Source organism: Hirundo rustica, chromosome 6 (assembly GCF_015227805.2).
Source record: "Hirundo rustica isolate bHirRus1 chromosome 6, bHirRus1.pri.v3, whole genome shotgun sequence".
Taxonomy (NCBI): domain Eukaryota; kingdom Metazoa; phylum Chordata; class Aves; order Passeriformes; family Hirundinidae; genus Hirundo; species Hirundo rustica.
Genome location: NC_053455.1, coordinates 60,457,166 through 60,476,898, shown reverse-complemented (window position 1 = coordinate 60,476,898; position 19,733 = coordinate 60,457,166). Strand labels below are relative to the sequence as shown.

The window sequence follows — 19,733 nt, the reverse complement described above, 5'->3', positions numbered from 1 at the left end:
CCCTGCTCGCTCCCCGCTCGCTCCCCGCTCCTGCCGGCCGGGAAGGCTTCCAGGAGCGCGGGTGCCGCCCTCCTTCAGGCGTCATGGGGCCGTCGCCACTTCGGTTACATCCTGGGATGGCTGGGGTTGGGAGGCGACTTCAAGACCGTCTCGTTCCTGCCGTAGGCAGGGACATCTTCCATTCGCCTGGGTTGCTCCAACCATCCAACTTGGCCTTGGACGCTTCAGGGATGGGGCAGCCGCAGCTTCTCAGGGAAACCTGTGTCAAAGCCTCACGCTGCTCTTTCTTCCCAATATTCCATTTAAACCCACTTAAAACCCATTTCCCTTTGCCCTGGCACTCCAGGCACTTGTCCAGGGTCCCCTCTCCAGCTTTCTTGGGAGCCTTCTAGGTGTTGGAAGGGGCTTCAAGGTCTCCCCAGATACCTCGTGGTAAGAATTAATCTATTAATGAACACATTGAAGAGTTTTAGAGCACACAAAGGAAAAACCGGGAGTGGAAAGTGGCACGTTCCTCCAGAAGTACCTGAATATTGATTTAAACATTCACAACCCAGGAAAACATTGAATGGGAATAGAAATTAGGACCCCAGAAGTATTTTACTAATACTTGGATCCATGCTATCTAGAGAAAAAAAGTTCAGTGCTGATTTGAGGACAATATGAAATACCTGTAAAACTCCCAATTATATCTTAAAAGCATTCTTAGATTTATTTTTGTTATCCCACCTAAACTGCCAATTTATTTACTAAACGTAAAGCAAACCCTAAATCGCTCAGAACTTACATCAGATTCTCTTTGCGTGTTGATTATCAGTCAGCTCAGCATACGACCTTCTGTCTAAAAGATTTTGCCTCTGTTTGAGCCATAACTAAAAGCAAAGGGATGTAAGAGTAAGATGCTTGTGGATTACTGGATACAGCTTATTAAATGAGAATCTCCTCAATACGACAGAAAAAAAATTCCAATATTAATTCACTTGGATGAGGAACTGGGAACAAGGAACTTCAGCCACAGCTGAATATTTACCAGTTTTCCTTTCTCAAAATCTGGCAACAGTCCCCCTAACAGAGCACACATTTATCTGTATCATCACAGATAAATGGTATTTCAAACTTGACCTGACTTTTCTTAATATCTTTGTATACATTTTGAGAAATTAAATAAACAATGACAGGAAAAAATCAAACCAGCACCAGAAGACTGGAATAACTTGCAGAGGAACTTTCACTTGGTTTTTGTTTTTATTTGACTGGCTGACACACAACTTGTTTTTCTCTCTGTGATACAGTCACAGCAAAGAAATCGTGGCCAGAGGTCCCCTCCACGAAACCATCCAGCCAGCAAAATCTCACAAAAATGTTGAAGGAATCCTACAGGGCAATTATAAAAAGAGTGTCAGTACAGGGACAGAAAAAGGACCAGACCAGGTAGGTGTTTGTGTTGGATGTGCCAGGGGTTCACCACAAGCTGCCCACGGGTGTTCAGCAAGGCTGGTTTTACCTGGCCAGGCAGAGTCCTAACCAAGCATCAGCCAGATGTGAGTCAGCAGAAGGTGGCAGAGCTTCAGGCTGGGCCTGCAGGACATTCCCGTGATCCCAGTGACCGCAGGAAGCGTTGGGCAGCTGGATGCACTGGAGTGACACTGCCCCACATCTGTGCTCACCCAGAGCAGTGAGACCTCCACTCAGTTCTCTCCTGCTGCTCAGTGAATATTCCCACAGTCCAGCGGTGCTGCCAAACATCACCAACCCCTTTGTTTTTCATTTCACATGGAGTGACTCACACTTCTTGGGAAAAGTGAGGAGAGCTACTGGCTTCAGCCCTACTCCAAATGCACATCGTGAGGAGTTGCAGCAATGCTGGCAGCTCCAGGCAACACACCCTGTGCTAAAATAGCTGCCTGAAGCAAAGAAACGCCCTTTTGGACTGCTACAAACACATTTGTGCTCAGGGCAGGAGCAGCAATCCCTCAGTTCCCTGCCTGGTGCCCTCCTCACTCCAGACCCCTCTGCTCAGAGCTGAGGCCTCAAACCCCGGCACCAGCGCTCGGGCGCTGAAAGCACAGCACTGGCCTGGATCTCGACTTCTCCCACAGCAAGCAAGAATCCCAGCTCATCTGTAACAATCCAAGGGAGAACCACTCCCTAAGAATGAGTGAAACTGCCAAGGGCTGGCAATGTTTGTTGTGTAGAGCGCCATGCCCTTGAGCTGATTCCACTGCACTAGAACATAGAGATCCTGGAAGGAAACTTCACCAACCAAGAACAGCCACCAACCGCGAGAGTTCCTCTGTTCTCAGAAACAGCGCCCTGACAGCCCTGCAGTGAGTCCTAGTTCCACTAAAACCTTCTTGTACTGATCCTTGACAAATCGTGGCAATTCCTTATCCCTCACAGGTAATAGTGTGGTAGTCCTCAAAAATCCCCGTGTTTTGGAAGCACTCCAGCAGCTCGGTGCTGTTCTGAGTCCTGTGAGGGATGACACAGGCTGGTTTTGTTTCTGGAGGTCATTCACCTAACCTCTGTTGTAGGGATCAGACTCAATATTTTTCTGCCTTGTGTCACCGTGGAGAATGTACCAGGGAAAGCTGAGCACGTGAAGAATCAAATATCTGGACTTGCAAAAAAAAAAAAGAGAAATCTGGAAACTGGTAAATAATGGAAAATTTGAGCTTGAACCACACTATACCAGCCTGCCTCATAAAACCTACAAATTCTGGCTGTCAAAAGAAAGAACTGACTACACCAGTGCTGGTGACAAAATTATTGCTCAAGTCTTGGCAAAAACAGTCCCATGTAGCACTTGAGAAAAAAGGAGGCAGTAAAGTTGTTTATTAATGACAACAGGAACAAAATTAAAATGATAAAGCAAAGAGATACTTCTTTAAATATAAATTTTGTAGTCATCTTCTGCCAGCCTCCTCTTTTTTCTCTCTTTTTTTTTTTTTTTTTTTTTTTAATTTTTTTTTTTTTTTTATTCAGTTACAAAAATCCATCCAGGGCTCAGGAAAACATGATACATAGCATAAATTTGTCACCTATGACAACAGCAAACATCATGTAACCCCTCAAAACGTATTTACAAATCCATACTCTGCAGTCATTAAGAAGTTCCTTAGTTAATGAGTGGCAGATTATGCATGGGCACTACATTCCCAGAGGCATTCTCCAGTCAGAGTCACTTAGCATAAAATCCAGCTGACAGACATTGTCTAAAAATAAGGCCAGTTTCACTTCTATTTGATACATTTTGATGACCAGAATCTTTTGCTGTTAATTAAAAAGAAAAAAAATAGCATAACAGCACCTAATCTCACCCAAACGGGATATTCAGACCAAACTGCAAGTTCCATTCTTAGCAGCAGTTATCCAGAGCAGAAACTCAGAAGAAAGGACAACAGGACACAACGCTTTGTATAAAACCAAATCCCCACACCACGTTTGCAGTATGATCATAAATAAACAGGCAATACTTTAAAAACGTAAGATATGAGTACCTTGGACTATCAAGCTGTTTCACACTTCAGAAAAAAGTGAACAAAGCCCAACCATCTTCCTCTTCCTCCCCCTGTTTTCCTCCCTCTTCCCCCGCTTCCAAACCAGGGAAATAGAAGTTATGCTCTAATGAGTATGAGAACTGGCACCAACATTCATGCTAGTTGCCCTGATGTGCAACAGAGTTCATTTACAACAGTCAGAAATATTCCTATGCACTAGCCCCGAGCAGTTCATCTTATGCAAACAGTTTATTTGGGAAAAAATCCCATTAACAGTGACACGGGCAGCATCCAGAGGGTGCAGGAATGTCCAACACTCTACGTGGATCTCAGGAGTCATCAGTGCCTGTGGAATCCTGGTCTTCGTCCACTGCAGATTCATCAGGATTTGTTGCCTAACACAAAACATACCCAGGTTTAATTAAAATCTTCCCTTCCAGTTAATTGTAAGAAAGCACTAACAGTGGCCTGGAAAAATCCGGGCTGTGTTATCACACCCATTAGCTGAAGCAGACATTGTGATCTATGTCCTAAAACCAAGGTTAATTTGCAACAGAGGTCATTTTGCTAAACTGCTTGACCTTTCACTCCCTAAGGATCCACTGGGTTTCAATATTCCATACTGAGCTGTAAAGCCACAGTTCTGTAGCTCAGCTTTACCCATTTTCTTGGTGGTTTAGGTTGTCTTTTACTAAAGTAACTTAAAAACAAAAGGGTCATCACTACTTCTAAAACAGGGTGGAGCAACAGGGAAAAGCAAATTGTTTTTCCAATCAGCTGAAGGGAAGGAAGTTAAGACAGGAAGGGAGTTACAACTCCTAAAAATGTGAACAAGAGTCAAGAGATACAGTTTTCTGTTAGAAGCACGACATCTGCTGGCACCTGCTGTTAGAGCCACTGGGAATGAGTGTCTGAAATCCTGGGATAAACCTGTCCTGGTGTGCAAGCAGCTGCCTGCTCCTGAGGAAAGCTCACCGCTCCTCAGTGCTTGCACAAAAACTGGAGATAACATAAAACAAGAGCTCTTCTCTAAATGTGTCAAAGAAAAGGGAGAAGGGATGCAATTAACCCACAATCTCCAAACTGAAACTACATTATAATTAACAACAAGTGAAGTATCTCGGTGATTCGAAAAGTCATTAAGTGACTTCATGAAATGCACTTTCAGCAAGAACTAATGCAAATCACAGACTCTACAGTTTTTAAACTGTCATTAACTGGAGCATGTCTGAATAGAGCAGATACATTATTACGGCTAAAATTAATGAGTGTGCTCCCACCAAGGAGGGAGCTCTGAAACCCAAGCAGCTCATGAAATGCCGTGTCTGCGGGCACCAGTGAGGAGCTCTGAGCCATGGGGCACGTTTTGTATGGAATCAGCAATGTGAACACTATTCAGCACTGTCATTTTTGTCATTTTTATAATTTTGGGGTTTGCTTTAGCCGACTGCACCTCTGCTCACCGTTCACGCTGTAGACACCTTGAACGTCGGACACACCATATGAAACCTAGGGATTGTGACATTAAAGAATCTGTCCTTGTTGTAGAGGCAGTGGAAGGTGTAGTAGCCCTCCATGTATCCAGAGGTTGTGGAAAATGTGGTACAGCTGGTGTACTCGTAGACCTTCCCTGGGCTGATAACTGGGAACTCTCCTGTGGGTAAAATATTACATCATGATAGTAACGACGGATGGAGAACTGCCATTTAGCAGTTGCTAAAGGACTTGCACTCCACAACACGCTCAGGCAGATCAATTTGTGTTCCAGTGGATGCATAAATGGATGCTCAGCAATTACTGATATTATAAAAAACTGGAGAGGGGTTAAGTAGCAGGATGTTCAGACACCCCTTACAAAACAGCTTGAAAGCCAAAACAGACGGACACATCTCTTTTTCTCTGATTTTGATACAAACCCCACAACCCAACAAACAGGCAATAACAGAATTTTAATAACAAGAACATTAAATACTCTCTCCAGTAATTTTTCACTTACCAACTACTCCAGGACCTTGGACTTCTTCCACGTCACCTTTGGCATTTGTTATTCTCCAGTATCGACTCTCCAGCTGACAGGCATTCTCAGGAAGGGCATCTTTGGACATTTCAATTCTAGAAGCCAAAGAACATACTCAACACATTCCTTTCAAGAAATGTTTTAGTGACCTTGGGATCACCAAGCAGACTGGGAAAAGAAAACACCCACTAAGGCAACCCAAATCAGTTGGCAGGATCCATCTCCCTACTTCACCGTCTTTTACCCTTTTCTAAATCACAAGAGCTGCTTGTAACTTCTTCCCCCTGCCCATCTCTGTATTTTAGCAGTTACCAATTTGACTGGTACATTGTGTACCTGACCAAGTAATAATTAGAATTATTTGACTAAAGAGTACAGCATGTTGTATGCCTCCCGTCCATTTCAGAACATTCCTGAATGCTGTGCATAAATTTGCTCTGAACATTCCACAGGTCTATCCTGCCTTGTAAGAATTAATTCAGTTATTTTTACCTGATCCTGTAAGTGAAGAAATAATGTGGTGGATGTACAGAACTGAGCTCAGGTAGAAAAGAGGTGGACACAGACACAGTGATATCTTCTGTGGTAGCGACACAATCTTTATCATGCACGTACCTACGGAGAGGAGAGCATTAACTCTGCAGACAGCTCTGCACATCCAATACAGAAAACTAAACACATAAAGTGGTTAATTATTCTTAATAATTAATATTAATAAAAACACTTGTTTAAATAGAGATGTGTCGTTAAAAAAAAAAACGAACCTAGAAACTCTAGCAGCAAATTTATTTACAGATCCAAGGACTCGGTTCTACGGCATGCCAGTTTGACAGAATTAAGGTTCTTGACTGTATTTAGAAGAAATTGCAAGTGCATAAAGATTCAAACACCAGAACAAGTCCTGCTTATTTACATATTGAAAGGACCAATTAGCTGGAATACTTGGTTTTTAATAACTCTGAACAGTCCTGCAGCAAAAACACACTCATGGCACACAGAATAAATATCACATTGTTTGCTAAACTTCGGATCATTTATAATGCAAAATTCCAGTCCCATTAATGCACAGTTATAAGCTCTGAAGATTCCAGTTAAAAAAAAAATTAAGTTGCTTTAAGCATTTTGGTTTACATGTTTATTTTTAGTAGTTTCATGGGCTTCCTCCTCTCCCCACCACCAGCTTTTGTATCAGAGACCCAAAACTAGTTGGGGAGAGGTGAGCACACGTGAAGCAGCACCAACACCTGGCCACTGAGGTTACAAATCCCAGTCACAATACCTGAAAATCTGGTCTCTGATGATAGGATAGCCTCCAGTGACAACTTTGTTTACATAGGATGTAAACCATTCCAAGTAAGATGTACCTAGATGCCAAGGAAGAAAAGCATTCCTAAGGATGGGCAAATTTACCACTAAGCACATTACAGTGAATACTTCAAGGAGAAAGTTTAAAGCCTTGATTATTTTCATAAAAACTCTCAGGCTTACTGAGATGTCAGTCGATATTCCAGATCATTCTATCAACAAGGGTAATTTGGAGAAACCAATTAAGAACTAAAGTTCAGGGTGCATCCTCCAGAAATGACATAGCCAACAAAGAATCTCTTTGCTAAGAATTTAACATTATAACCAGGGTCTTCAGTGGTGTCTCATCATTCGGATTCCATATGGAAAGCTTCTAAGGAACACTGCAGCATTTCCTCTCCTTTAAAAGAGGGATAAATCAGAGACACACTCTGCACTCCTCTACAACCTCATAAGACTAAGGCTGTCTGTCATTCTGGGATTTTATACACCTGCAGCCATTGTCTGAGAACAGCTTTTCGTACACCCACAGCCATTATTTTGGAACTTTAGCTTGATTGCTAAGCAGACACTCACGCTGTCACATTTAATTCTCAAAGAAGAGAGTTTCACATACCAGCTCTCTGCACAAGCATTTCTCAGCCATAAATCTTCCAAGCATCGCAATTTAGAGTTCAACAGAAAAGTAGAGAGTTAAACTGTTTGTCAATATTAGTGATTCACAACTGGATTGAAGCTGAGCTACCAAGCAACGATTATCCTTGCCTTCCCTGATGTGTTATCAAGGACTCCCACTCCTACTAGATTAAGTGTACTTACCACTTCTTCCTTGGAGCATGAGCCGTGTGTGCTGTCCTTTGATCTTTTGGAATTCTAAGGGACTCCAAGTTCATTATCCTGTTTTCTACCACTAATCCACAAAATGCAAACCTTGTATAAAGTAGCTCTGAATGGAGGAAGTGGATCTATTTACCTGCCACCTTCAAAACGTCGAGAGAAATGCTGCATATGGAACTTCCCCTCCACCCCATGGTAAGTCAAGATTAAGTCAAGTGGAATACTTCTAAATATGTTGGATGATCCCACACCATTTTATTTTGAATATTTAATCTAAAGTGTTACCTGTAATGAACATAACAATAGCAGATGGATTGCGAGCCATTTGGTCCTGAAAGGGAAAGAAGTTTGAGGATGTATTAGAGAACATCGGACTTTCAAAATTAAAATGTAAATTACACGGGGAACACTTTCCCTGTATTCACTAAACCTGAAGTCTGGCTGCTTGAAACATCACTGTGTGAGACCCTCAGACACGTAAAACTCACAAGCCTGTCCCCGTGAGCACTCCCATGACCACTGAATTTACAGCTTCAACTTCCCCCTAAGGCTCCTGCACTACCAACCAGCACAAAAGTACACCAGGAAATACAAACACGTCTTCCTTACTGGGCACTGATAGAAGATCTCGTATTTGTTCCGTCCCTCCACGCTCTCCAGGGCCATGTACTGACTGAGGCCAGTGTGGATGCAGAAGGTCAGGGGCAGGCACTGCTTGAGCCCCAGCCTCTGCTGGAAGCCTCCGGCCGCCGTGTCGATGTCCAGCAGGTCCTCGGAGCGGTAGTGGTTCGACAGGGCCATGCTTCCCATCAGACTGGGAACAACACAAACAGGGGACGTCACTCACACGGCAAAGCCGGCTGGAAAACTTTTGGAAACTGCTTCTTTCGATGCTCTAGGTGCATATTAGGCTGAGGTGAAATCCAAGTCGAATCTCCGTATGCTGAGCTAGGTTATTAGTTCACATCATCCAAGCTTTGTGCAAGCATCACCCAAACCTGAGTGTACACTCCACACCCATGCTCCCAGCTGGGAACACCAGGGAAAGGCAAACAAGGTGTAGATTCCTGCAGATGCTGAGCTTCCACTGGTGTTATGGAGGCAGTGACTCAGGTGCAAGCTGCCACATGTCAGCACGCTAAAAGCTGATCCCATCCCGGGCAACAGGTTCCAGTCCTCTTTCTCCTTAAGAAGTCTGGCCTGGAATTAGGCCACACATTCTACAGAAGCAGTGCCAACATCCCAACACAGAAACCCGCAGCATCCAACAAGGACAAGTCCCACATCGTTTCCGTTTCTGATCTAACAACCTGCTGTACAAACTTCCACTGCCCACCCCTGATCTTCCCAGTATTCATCCCCCTCCAGTGGGACCACACCTTCCCCTGGCAGCCTTTCTCCAAGCTGGAAGACTTCCCCAGAGCCTTGTGCCTGCTCCTGCAGCCCCTCCGTAGCCACATCATCACAGCAGAGGCTTCATAGGAGTGAAACAGTGGGAAGAGAGGAAGCACACAACCTGCAGAGCACCATTTGAGAGCTACAGAAATGGGGCACCTATCTACTGCCTAAAAAATGTTAAAGTCTCTCCTGGAAAACAGAACTAGAAATCATCCTTATGGCTTCATGAAACAGTTTCCTATTTCCCTTCTGCACATAAAACACTCGAGCTGGAGAAAGCTGCACCTTCTTTACGAGTGAAGGTTTTGGCAGGGCATTACGAGTGCATTTCTCCCGACAGACATTGCTAAGATTTGCTGCACTTTCCCATCTTTCCCTTATGTTTGCAGCACTTCATCAGGTGCTTCAAACACCCAATTCTTCTACGGCGGAAATACCAGAAGCTCTGGTCATCAGCATTCTAACCTTACTGTAAAAGGGAGCTTTTCACTGCAGAAGCTGCATAGAATAGCAAAACCTTCTACTGAGAATACCTAATTTGAAGGACTGAAAATTTGATTCTACCTTAATATGACTAACCGGTTTCAAGTCATTCCCTAACCATTTCAAAGAATAGAAGAATTATTAAAGAATGAAGCCTGAAGAGTTCAAGGGGATAATTTACTGCTGTAATACAAAGCCAAACTTCAGGGGAGCAACTTGCAGTGCTATGATTAAAGGTCTAACAGCTGGAAGTTTAGAGTTGCTGCAAAAAACTGACAAGGGTTCTCACTAGGAAAAGGGGAAGTGTAAAAGTAATTTGAGCAATTAGAAAACCACGCTGGGCTTCCAATTACTTCCAAGATTAGAAGACAGCCAATTCTGGAAGTGTCACTTAAGCGGTGACTCAGTCACAATACATTTAAATGCTTCATTTATCCTGTTCAGGGGGCATTCCACTTTTTAATAAGCCAAACGTCTAAGAAATACAAAAGGAATTAGTATTGGGTAAGTGGCTTTCAGTCCTTACCCTGGAACAACCAGCTTCTGCCCATTATGGATACGGAATGAACACCGATAGTCGTCGGGGAGTTTGCAGTGGATTTGTGCTTCCACAGCATCCAGATCTTCCTCCCTCACACTCTCTGGAAAAGAAAGGAGAGTGCAGGTGGTTCAAACACAAAGCATGGAACCTGTAAATGCCCTCATCCAACCAACCTGGACTCAAGGCAGTGTCTGGCAATTTTGCTGTACGCTGGGTGGGGCACAACGGGCGTCACATAAATTTGAAAGGGAAATGGCGACTATAATTGATTATTTAATACAGCACCAATCTCAGTCCAGTGCAAGCCCAACAGGCCTGAAAGCAGCGAAGGTTTATAAAGTGGAATGAACCTTTTCCCCACAACACTCCAATAACTGAGTCCCAGTTACAGCTCTCAGGCAGTATTGATTTTACTCTTTCATCACCCTAAGGGTTGCTTCTTTCAGTTTCCCGTTCAATCAGTGACACAGAAAACGCTGGCTGCAGTCCCCATCCACCTGGAAACTGAAGCAATAAATGGGTTGTAAAAGGGGGATTTTCAAATCAACAACACAAAGGGGTGGAGAAGAACTATTCTTGCATTTCCACATGCACTTCAGGGGGGTTTCAACACCCTCACTTCCAGCAAAAATCAACTGGGTGGCCTCTGTCGTCTGTTCCAATCCATTTTTTTAAAAATCCCTTTTCATACTTATTATCCGTTTCATTAACAGGACATAAATTAACAATTCATTGAAGCAATATCCCTTAAAAATTGTATGAAAAAGGCCTAAATTTTATCCAAAACCTACCATCATTATGTGAAATTGGAAACTGGCAATTTGAAATTTATTTTTCCTTGAAAAATACTTAGCAAAACATAAGAATCCAGCACTATCCAAGCAAACCAAGAAAATGCAAGATTTAAACAGGAAAGAGATAATCTCGCTCTTAATATTGCATCTTTAGAGAGCATTTGTCTCTAAATTTCAAAGATCAGGTTAAATTAGACATCGTGGTCTAAAAGTCAACTTCATACAGAAAACTGAAATGCAGCTGAAAATGTAAAAGCTCTTCTGTCCCCTATACCAGAAAAGCTCAAACTCACTGTAGCTGTGAGTTATGACCTAGAACGCTGGAAGTACTTAAAGTATTAAAATACAAACTGAATCTGAAAGTTTCAGTTTAGAGTCTTGGAGGGGAGTAAAATAAAGGAAAAACTATTGTTCCAGCACTGGACCACTGTAAGACCTACAGAAAAAAGAATAAAACCCAACAAGATCCTTTTTGTTTGGCTGCAGATTAAACCATCTGCCTTCATGTGGCAGTGTTTTAATGAGGTCTGATGAAAACTCCACAAATAAGGTCCCAGCAGGTCCCTGAAGCAATGGAGTTACTACACTAAAAAATAACAAAAGCGTGACAAAGACAGAGCAGTCACAAGAAAAAAAAATCCCCTTGATTTCAGAGAATCTGTGGCTCAGTAGGAACTGGGCGAGGACTCTGCCTGTGTTTGCAAGGAAGGGAGAGCACATCTACCTGACTTTCAGGACTCTGCTAATTAAGGCACACGCCTTTCAAAGCAGCGTGAGGTTTAATAACAGGCAGGGCTGGGTGAGCCAACCTACTCCCAGGTGTGCCAGGGTACCTTTCAAAGAGCCAATCATGCGCGGACACCACTGCCCCAGGTACTGCTCCAGGTCGTCCCAGGCTTTCTTCAGCGTGGCATAGTAGTGGATGTATCTTCCCAAATCACAGTAGGTGCTGATGAAGATGGCTCTCCAGCCCTGATTCCGTCGGTTTTTTTCCTCGCTGAGGGGACAAGAAGGGAATGTGTTCAAACGGCAGCTCCAAGAGTCTTCTAAACCCGAGGAGTTTGGTGTTTGTTATTTGGCAGGAAGGGGATGCATAACATTTACCCAGGAACGCTCTGTGCCATGTGGAGCTACACAAACTCAATTAATTCCAGCATCCCTTCAACAGCAAGCTGGAACAGAATTGGGAAACATTTGGGGTACTTAGGGGAAAATTTAGAAACAATACTCCTTTACACAGAGTGCCTTTGGAACAGAGCTCTGTCTGGTAGTGAACCTTAGAGCTGGTGAAAAGCTAATTCACATCCTTCATTACTCAGCTTTTCTCAGCTGTGGAGAAGCTGAGAGTATGAGCTGGATGTAAGATGGACTGAAAACCAGCTGAACAACATCTCTCAGAAATTCATCTTTGTAAGGGGAAAAAAAAAAAAAAAAAAAAAAGCTTAAACAATCCCGCTTACTCTGAAATGAGCCAGTATTTTTTGCAGTGTCTTTTCCACAGTGGGTCATGGCTTGACAGCTGATTTAATCTTCGATTCAAATAGCAGCAACTATAAATATAAAATCATTAAATGTGATTGCAGCAAAACAAACAGAGAAATGCTGTATCACACATCGCACCCTCATGGGACAAACGCAGAGTTTGCAAGTGATTTGGCTGTCCTTTTATACCTGTGTTTACAATGGTTAAAGCTCTTCACCACAGTTGTGTAAGTCATGAACTACTTTTCCACACACTTAAAGAACTGGCAGCAATTAAGTACTTTTGTAAAGCAGGTCACCTTGCAGACCTACACCAGAGTAAACAGTGCCTGAAAGATTCCAGCATGACTCCACTCCACCAGTGGAAAGCACTTCCAGTAGCGCAGGCTAGCTATGACTTAAATCCCTTTTTATCCGGATGGTCAGGCTCTGCCTTCTCTTTTCCACAGGCAGCAACAGAAAGCACCCTGTTTGAGTATTACAAGCTTACTTTCCACTTTAAATTGCTTAAATAACAAGCTTTGAAGAAAGCCTCCAAAAGACACCATTAGTTTAGATGTGGCAACATCACTTCCGCTGGCAGCTTGTTCTACAGTGCCACTATGTTTCAAAGGCTGTGATTAACATCTAAACACTCCAAATGAGGGAACCAAACAAGGTTCCAGTTACTGCTTCTGGGGGTTTTATAAACTGTTTAAACTAGAATTGTATTAGTATCTCAAGATCAACCTCAACAAAGTGATTTTCCTGTATTCCCTGACACTACCTTTTCCATCCACATCTCCACAAACACGTCCACTTCACACCTGTACATCTGGCTGTGCAAAAATTTCATGACGTGGGGATTTTTTGCATTTATGGGGGGTGAGGAACTGAAATATCCCAAAGACAAAAAGCCCCTGCAGAAATCTATTGTACTGGTGTTTACCAATCAAACCTGTAATTCCTGGAAAGAAGTCACCACAGCACCACAGGAACATGTGGCTTCAAACGTGATACAAGTGCAAATAGAGCCATTCTAACTAATTACACAAACAATGGAAAAGTTGGCACGTGATCAAATATCTAAAGGCCACCATAACAACTGTTTTCGTTTGGTTCGGCTTTTTTTTTTTGCTTATGCTTGATGTCTTTTTTGCTGATATCCTAACAGAATTCTCCCTGGCATCCTTATCATTCGTGGCTAATATTTATTAGGGGTAATAAAAAACCCAAAACCCCCACATTTCTCGTAACATTCTGTTTTCTTCTTACGCTTATTCCTCCCACTTTGATTAAACTCTGTGGTTTCAATCACTGCCAAAACCTGCACTTGACTGCTGAGGTTTTACCCAAAACCACACTCTCATCTTCACCATATGACTCACAACCCTTCAGCCACCGAGCCCAAGAGGCACCTGCCACTTTCATTTCAGTTTTTCTCCTTGAAAAGTCAACCTGCTTCGTTTGGTTTACCTGAAACAGGGGAATACATCTACCAGCAACAAGACCGCCCCTTGTTTGCCCATAGAAACACAAGCTTCGGATTTCGCAAATTTACTTACTGCTTCATTTAGGTACAAACAAATAACGGGGGAGAGAAAAACAGATTCATTGAACGGTTTGGGTTGGAAGGGACCTTAAAGATCACCCAGTTCTCCTGCCATGAGCAGCGAAACCTTCCACTAGACCGGGTCGCTCCAAACCCCGTGTCCAACCCGGCCTTGGACACTTCCAGGCATGGGGGCACGGGGCAGCCACAGCTTCTCTGGGCAACCTGTGCCAGGGCCTCGCCGCCTTCTCAGTAAAAGAGAACGTTTCATTTTGTTAGAAAGATGAAGGTATAAGTGGGGAAAGCCCGCTGCTGCTGGAAGGGAAGGGTGCTCAGGCCGTGTCCTCCTCCCAGCGCCTCCTCCGGAGGCAGGCAAACGCGCTCCGCCCGCCGCGCCCGTGCCATTCCCCCGGGCCTCCCTCGCCATCCCCCCGGGCCGCCCGTACCTCACCAGATCCCGGTAGTCGAGGAAGCTGAGGATGAGCAACAGCGGGTCCGTGGGCAGCAGCTCCAGGCTGAGCGTCGGGGAAACCTCCATGTCCGGGGGCGCCGCCATCTTGCGAGACCTCGCCGGGACGCACCGCCCCTCGCGCCTCCCTCCGCGCCGCCGGAGCTGCGCCTCCCGGGGAGGCGGCGCCGGGCCGCCCTCGGAGCTCCCGCATCTGCCCTCTGATCTGACACATCTGCCCTCGGAGGTGCCGTGTGTGCCCTCGGAGCCCCCGAATCGGCAATCGGAGCGGGCAGATCTACCCTCGGAGCTGCCGGATCTGCCCTCGGGGATGCTGAATCCTCGTAACCCTCGTTGCCCTCGTAGCTCCGAAATCAGCCGTCAGAACTCCCAAATCAGCCCGCAGAATTCCCAAAACCAGCCCGCAGAGTTCCCGAAATCAGCCCTCAGAATTCAGCTCTTGAAACTCCCAAATGAGCCCTCTGAACTCAGCCCTGAAAACTCTGAATTCAGCCTTCAGAACTCCTAAATCAGAACTCAGGCCTTGGAACTCCGAAATCAGCTCTCAGAGCGCCCAAAATAATCAGCCCTCAGAATTCAACCCTTGGGACTCTGAAATCAGCCCTCGGAACTCAGCCCTCAAAACTCTGAAATCAACCCTAAGAGCTCCCAAATCAACCCTCAGAATTCAGCCCCCAGAGCTCCCAAATCAGCCCTCGGAACCCCAAACCAGAACTCATCTCTCAGTGCTCAGAACTCAAAATTTGACTCTCAGAACTCAGTCCTTAGAATTGAGAACTCAGCCCTCAGAATTCAGCCCTCGGAACCCAGCCCGTGGCCTCTTGAAATTCAATTTATGTGCCAAGGGGCTTTGGTCAGGGAATGGTCTGCTTTTCACAAGATCAGCTTCTTAGTGATCTAAATGGACAGGAATAAGTGGGCAAAACTGAGACTGGGAAAATAAACTTACTGAGTTGAATATCATCAAAACAAAACAAAAAATTGTGTTGCATCTTCAGGATCACATTTTATAGGAAATAAAAACACTCAGTGTGAGACAGCTGCACAAAAAATAGACGCTATTCTTTTTATGCTCCTCACCTTTAGTGAGTTCTTTTATGAAAGAAGGAGATATTTCTTCTGCACGATTTTACACTAGAAATTATTTTCTCTCTTCTTTTTTGGGCATCAGTAGGATTTTAATGGAGCAATTCATTGTCCTAGCAACACTGCTCAAATAAGAACTGGAAAGGAACAAGGGGGTGGTTTTATGGCTGTGCTATTGCTAGCTGTTGAGGAGTTTTTTTGTCCTTTATAATTTCTGTAATTGTAAAGTTCCTGGTAGAGAAGAAAACACAATAGCAAAAGTATATTTTAAATGCTAATAAAATGATATTACATGTGTTTGTCCTTGGGTTTTTGGCCCATGAAAATCTAATAACGCAGAGCCAAGAGAAGGTCTTTAATTCTTTATGTCTTTCAGGTTTTGCCAAAATCCTGGATGCTTTTGCTTCTAGCACTTGCATAGATCCAAGCTGTTACTCAGAGGCTTAGGCAGTGGTGAAGATGGAGGTGGAGGAGCTACAGGAGTTAGTTATAAAAATGGATTATCAGCCCCAGTCAGCCCAGAGGCTCCTCAAGTGCAGAAATGGTTGGCATTTTACTTTCCTAATGGATGTCCTAACAATTATGTTTAAAAACAAACAAACAAAACCATAGCAAGACAGAAATATCTGTCACTGAGACTAAAGAAAAAGAAATAAACAAAACAAAATAAACAAAAAGCAGCCAACCAAACAAAACCAACAACAAACATAAACCCATTTAAAACTGTAGTATTTCAGTGTTTTACCCACAGCAGCCTTTGCATCCTCCGTCAAACAACTGGCAGCTGCAGGAACTGTGACACCAGTAAGTTATCATGGAATTTTCCTAGCTCAGCCTAGACATAGAGGGTTTTTTCCACTTTAATAATGGAGCCTAGTTTTTCTCTTCCATTATCACTGGCCATGGAGCCCGAATGGCCAAATAGATCTGAGGTACTCACCGGGCTGCAAACTGCCCAGATTGCTCCGTGCTTAATCTGTGAGAGATGATGAGGCTTTTAGCATCCTTCATTTATTTTTACTTCTTGAAAATCTAATGAAATGACACCCTGGGGATCTTAACCACCGTGTGCTGAGTGTCTCTGGAAATTCAACTAATGTGCTAAGGTTTTGGGGAACGGTCTGCTCTTCAAAAGATCAGCTTTTTAGCGCTCTAAATGGACAGTAGTACGTGGGCAAAACTGAGACTTTTAGGGGAGGAGGCAGCTTGGGGAATTGGTAGCAAGAAAGAAGCTGAGGTGCAGAGAATTTGCGTTGTTATTACGCTGTTCTCATTGGGTTTGTTCTTTGCTGTAGCAAAGACGCAGTAAGGTCAGGGCTTCACAGGAATAACCAGGCAGTGACCTTGGCTTGGAAATCTGATCATGTAAAATTAACCGGAACACAAGGAGTGACCGTAATAAAGAGCAGGGAAGGAGCGGGGTAGGAATATTCAGAGCGGGATGTGTGAGATCCGGCGGTGACCCTGTGAATCACACAAACATAGACGGTTCAGCAGTCCTTTGAACGGTGGGGAATTTACATATGAACTGATAACAAGTCGCATCTTCAGGCCTCACAGGAGTGAATCTCAGATGAGATGTGAGAGATGACAGGGAGGGGAGCGGAGCCACAACTTCGGGGAAATGTCTGCATGAATAAACAAAGTATTGCACGGGAGCTTGTTAGACATTTTAGTAACAAATGGGATCTCTGGGAGAGCACAGCTTCGAGCTGCCTCCTGACACAATGAAACAACAGCTGAAAAAATCTTGCTACAGCCACGTAGACCCAGGCTAAACCACCAAAACCCCTCCCAAACCTCACACACAATGGTAAATTAGCCTTGGCAGCTCCTCAGTCAGATGAAGTCCAGGGAATCTCCAAGAATCAACCAGTGGACTTTGTCATGTGCTTACAAAGCACCTGGGGTCTGCTCCCAGCTTTCATCCTTCTGGACCATCTCCCGCGTGGATGCTTTTGCCTGCATCGGCTGCCTGAGGTTATCGAAAAGCCACGCCCAGTCCTCCCCGCTCTGCATCAAGGTGGCTTCAGGCTTGTCTTTGGTTATTAGCGAATCTTTTTGTCTCAGATTCTTAGCTCCAAAACGGGTCTGAAATATTTATGCGTGTTTGGAGAGCTTGGAATCCCACTTGGAGAGCAATGTTGATAGACCGCGCTTTTTTCCTCAGATCAAAGATTCCATGTTGACACAAAGCGGCGTAGCCAAGTTCTAGTCTTTCGCAGCCTGGCTTAGCTCCAAGCTGGTTTTCAATTCCTATCATCCTCTCACATAAATCAAATAGAAGCTACTACTACAAATGGAAACATTACCTGGGAAAGTATTTAAAAAAAAAAAAAAAAAAAAAAAAAGTTTATTTACTTTAGAGAGCATGGATGGCATAGAAAGGCATGTTTCTTGCCTCAGAAATATTTCTAATTTCACACAATTTTCAGCGGTTTCACTGTGTGTGATTCCCGGTGTCACCATGTGGTTCATGGCCTGAGGGATGTGTGAAAGGCCACGCTGAAAGGGGCTGCAGGAATATTTCATGATCCCATGGAAAGTGCCACGACCCTGTTTGCTTTGTGTGGGAGCTCAGGAGATCTTCCTTTACCTGAGGAGCACAGAGAACAATGAGGCATCCCTGGAGAAAACTGCTATTGAGTCTTTCCTGACCTGAAAAAACCCCACATGTGTGTGACCCAGATAGCAGCTCACTTTTCAGCTGCACACGCTGTCCTTCAGTCGTTAGCTGAGATTGTTAACGAGGCGGGCAGTCGGTCACGGCTGCAGTGGTGGGGATTTTTGGCTACCAACTCCTCGAGCCAGAGCGCATTCATCAGAGCATGCAACAACAAATGACTGAAGTGCTGAGCTGGATTTGGAGAGGTAGCACACAGATAAAAGCCTCCTGAAGCCCTTTGCAATTCCCTTAGTCATCCATTCCCACTGAAAGCTTCTCTTTGGGAGTTTCCAGGAGGCCTGGTGCGACCTTTGGTCGTCCTTTTGGTCAGAGCTCTTATCTGTGTGGCGCAGACCCGGGCTCTTTCTGCTTGCGCTCCTCCAAAGCGGTTTTTACGGGATAAACAAGCCGTGTTTGCTGATGCACGTTCCCTTATCAGCCGGACAGCACGCTTCTCGTGCGTGGTGGGTCACACTCGCTGCTGGGCCAGCTCCAGGAATTCCAGGGCGGCTGCATCACGGCTCGCCAGGCGCTCGCTCGCAGCCATGGACTGCGAAAAATCACGGCCACCTTGTGATGGAGCCTTACCTTAGAGCCCACTGGGAGCTTCCCAGTGTTGCAAAGCATCTTTAGGTTGATTAATGCAGGTCTTGGACATTTTCAGTGAGATAGCAACATGATAAGTGCTGGTTTGGGGAGGTGTCACAATGCCAGACTGAAGACTACGTGCCTTATTGAAGGAGAATTCCACTTTTATTGTGTTTCTTTAAAACTTAAGTAAATAAGTGAAGCATCTCTGTATCTGAAAAACAAAATACATTGGTAAAGTTGTCTGAGACGGGATGGAAAACACATCCGAGGAGGAGAGAAAACCAAAGCCCTATGACTGTTTTATCAAACAACCCAAGAAGTTACAGCCCGGAAGAGGAAACATCTCAGGAATCACATGAAACGTAGCTGGTACAGAGCTACTGGACTGCAGGAGGAGTTGTTTCTCTTGGGTCAGGGCTTTCAAATGTTATTTCTCTCTCAACACTGCAAAGCGACAGGTTTCCATCACCCTAGTCGCTTCCTGTTACAACATTCCTTGCTGCCTCTCCTCCAGCTCCAGCACCTCCACAGGATTCAGCCTTCCTGCAGTCCATTCCCCCTTGGCTACAGGCTTTGCTGCCTTATGCCAAGCTGTAAATGTAACTGGAATCTGCCAGATACAGAGCAGAGCTGATCATGGAGCACTCAGCAAAAGGTGCACTCAATTTTTCACTAAAAAAAGAGAAAAATCACTTCCCTGGAAATCTTTAAAGAATCGAAATTTGTCATGCACGGCCTGCTACGGGGCAGGGCTTGTGGCTTAAAATGGGAGCAAGAAATACAATAACACATTAATTAATGCCTGCAAGCCACTTGAAAATGGTGTGTGCTCCTGCAAGCCACGCTGATTAATTACCATCAGCGATCTGCTGGTTTGTTAGGAACTTTTCCGAGATGTGCCTTCTCATTAGCCTGGTACAAAGCAACCCTCAGCAGGAGGGAACAAGTTGCTTCAAACAGGGTTCAACTTTCTGCCAGTTTGATCTTCATCTCACTGACAGACTTCTGAATCCTAATTTAATTATAGTGCCTTA

At 44.4% G+C, this 19,733-nt stretch overlaps 1 protein-coding gene across 1 annotated transcript; it reads right to left on the bottom strand.

Annotated features, from left to right (window-relative positions):
• Nucleotides 1–2,955: 2,955 nt before the first annotated feature.
• On the bottom strand, nt 2,956–14,480 carry FBXO3 (F-box protein 3). Its single transcript, XM_040068133.2, has 11 exons — nt 14,335–14,480; nt 12,336–12,425; nt 11,709–11,872; nt 10,067–10,181; nt 8,269–8,473; nt 7,945–7,990; nt 6,797–6,881; nt 6,010–6,132; nt 5,497–5,612; nt 4,964–5,154; nt 2,956–3,895 (listed from the first exon to the last, which is right to left on the bottom strand). The coding sequence occupies exons 1-10, from the start codon at nt 14,442–14,444 to the stop codon at nt 4,967–4,969; spliced, it is 1,242 nt and encodes a 413-aa protein (XP_039924067.1). The 5' UTR covers nt 14,445–14,480; the 3' UTR covers nt 2,956–3,895; nt 4,964–4,966.
• Between the last annotated feature and the right edge of the window lie 5,253 nt (nt 14,481–19,733).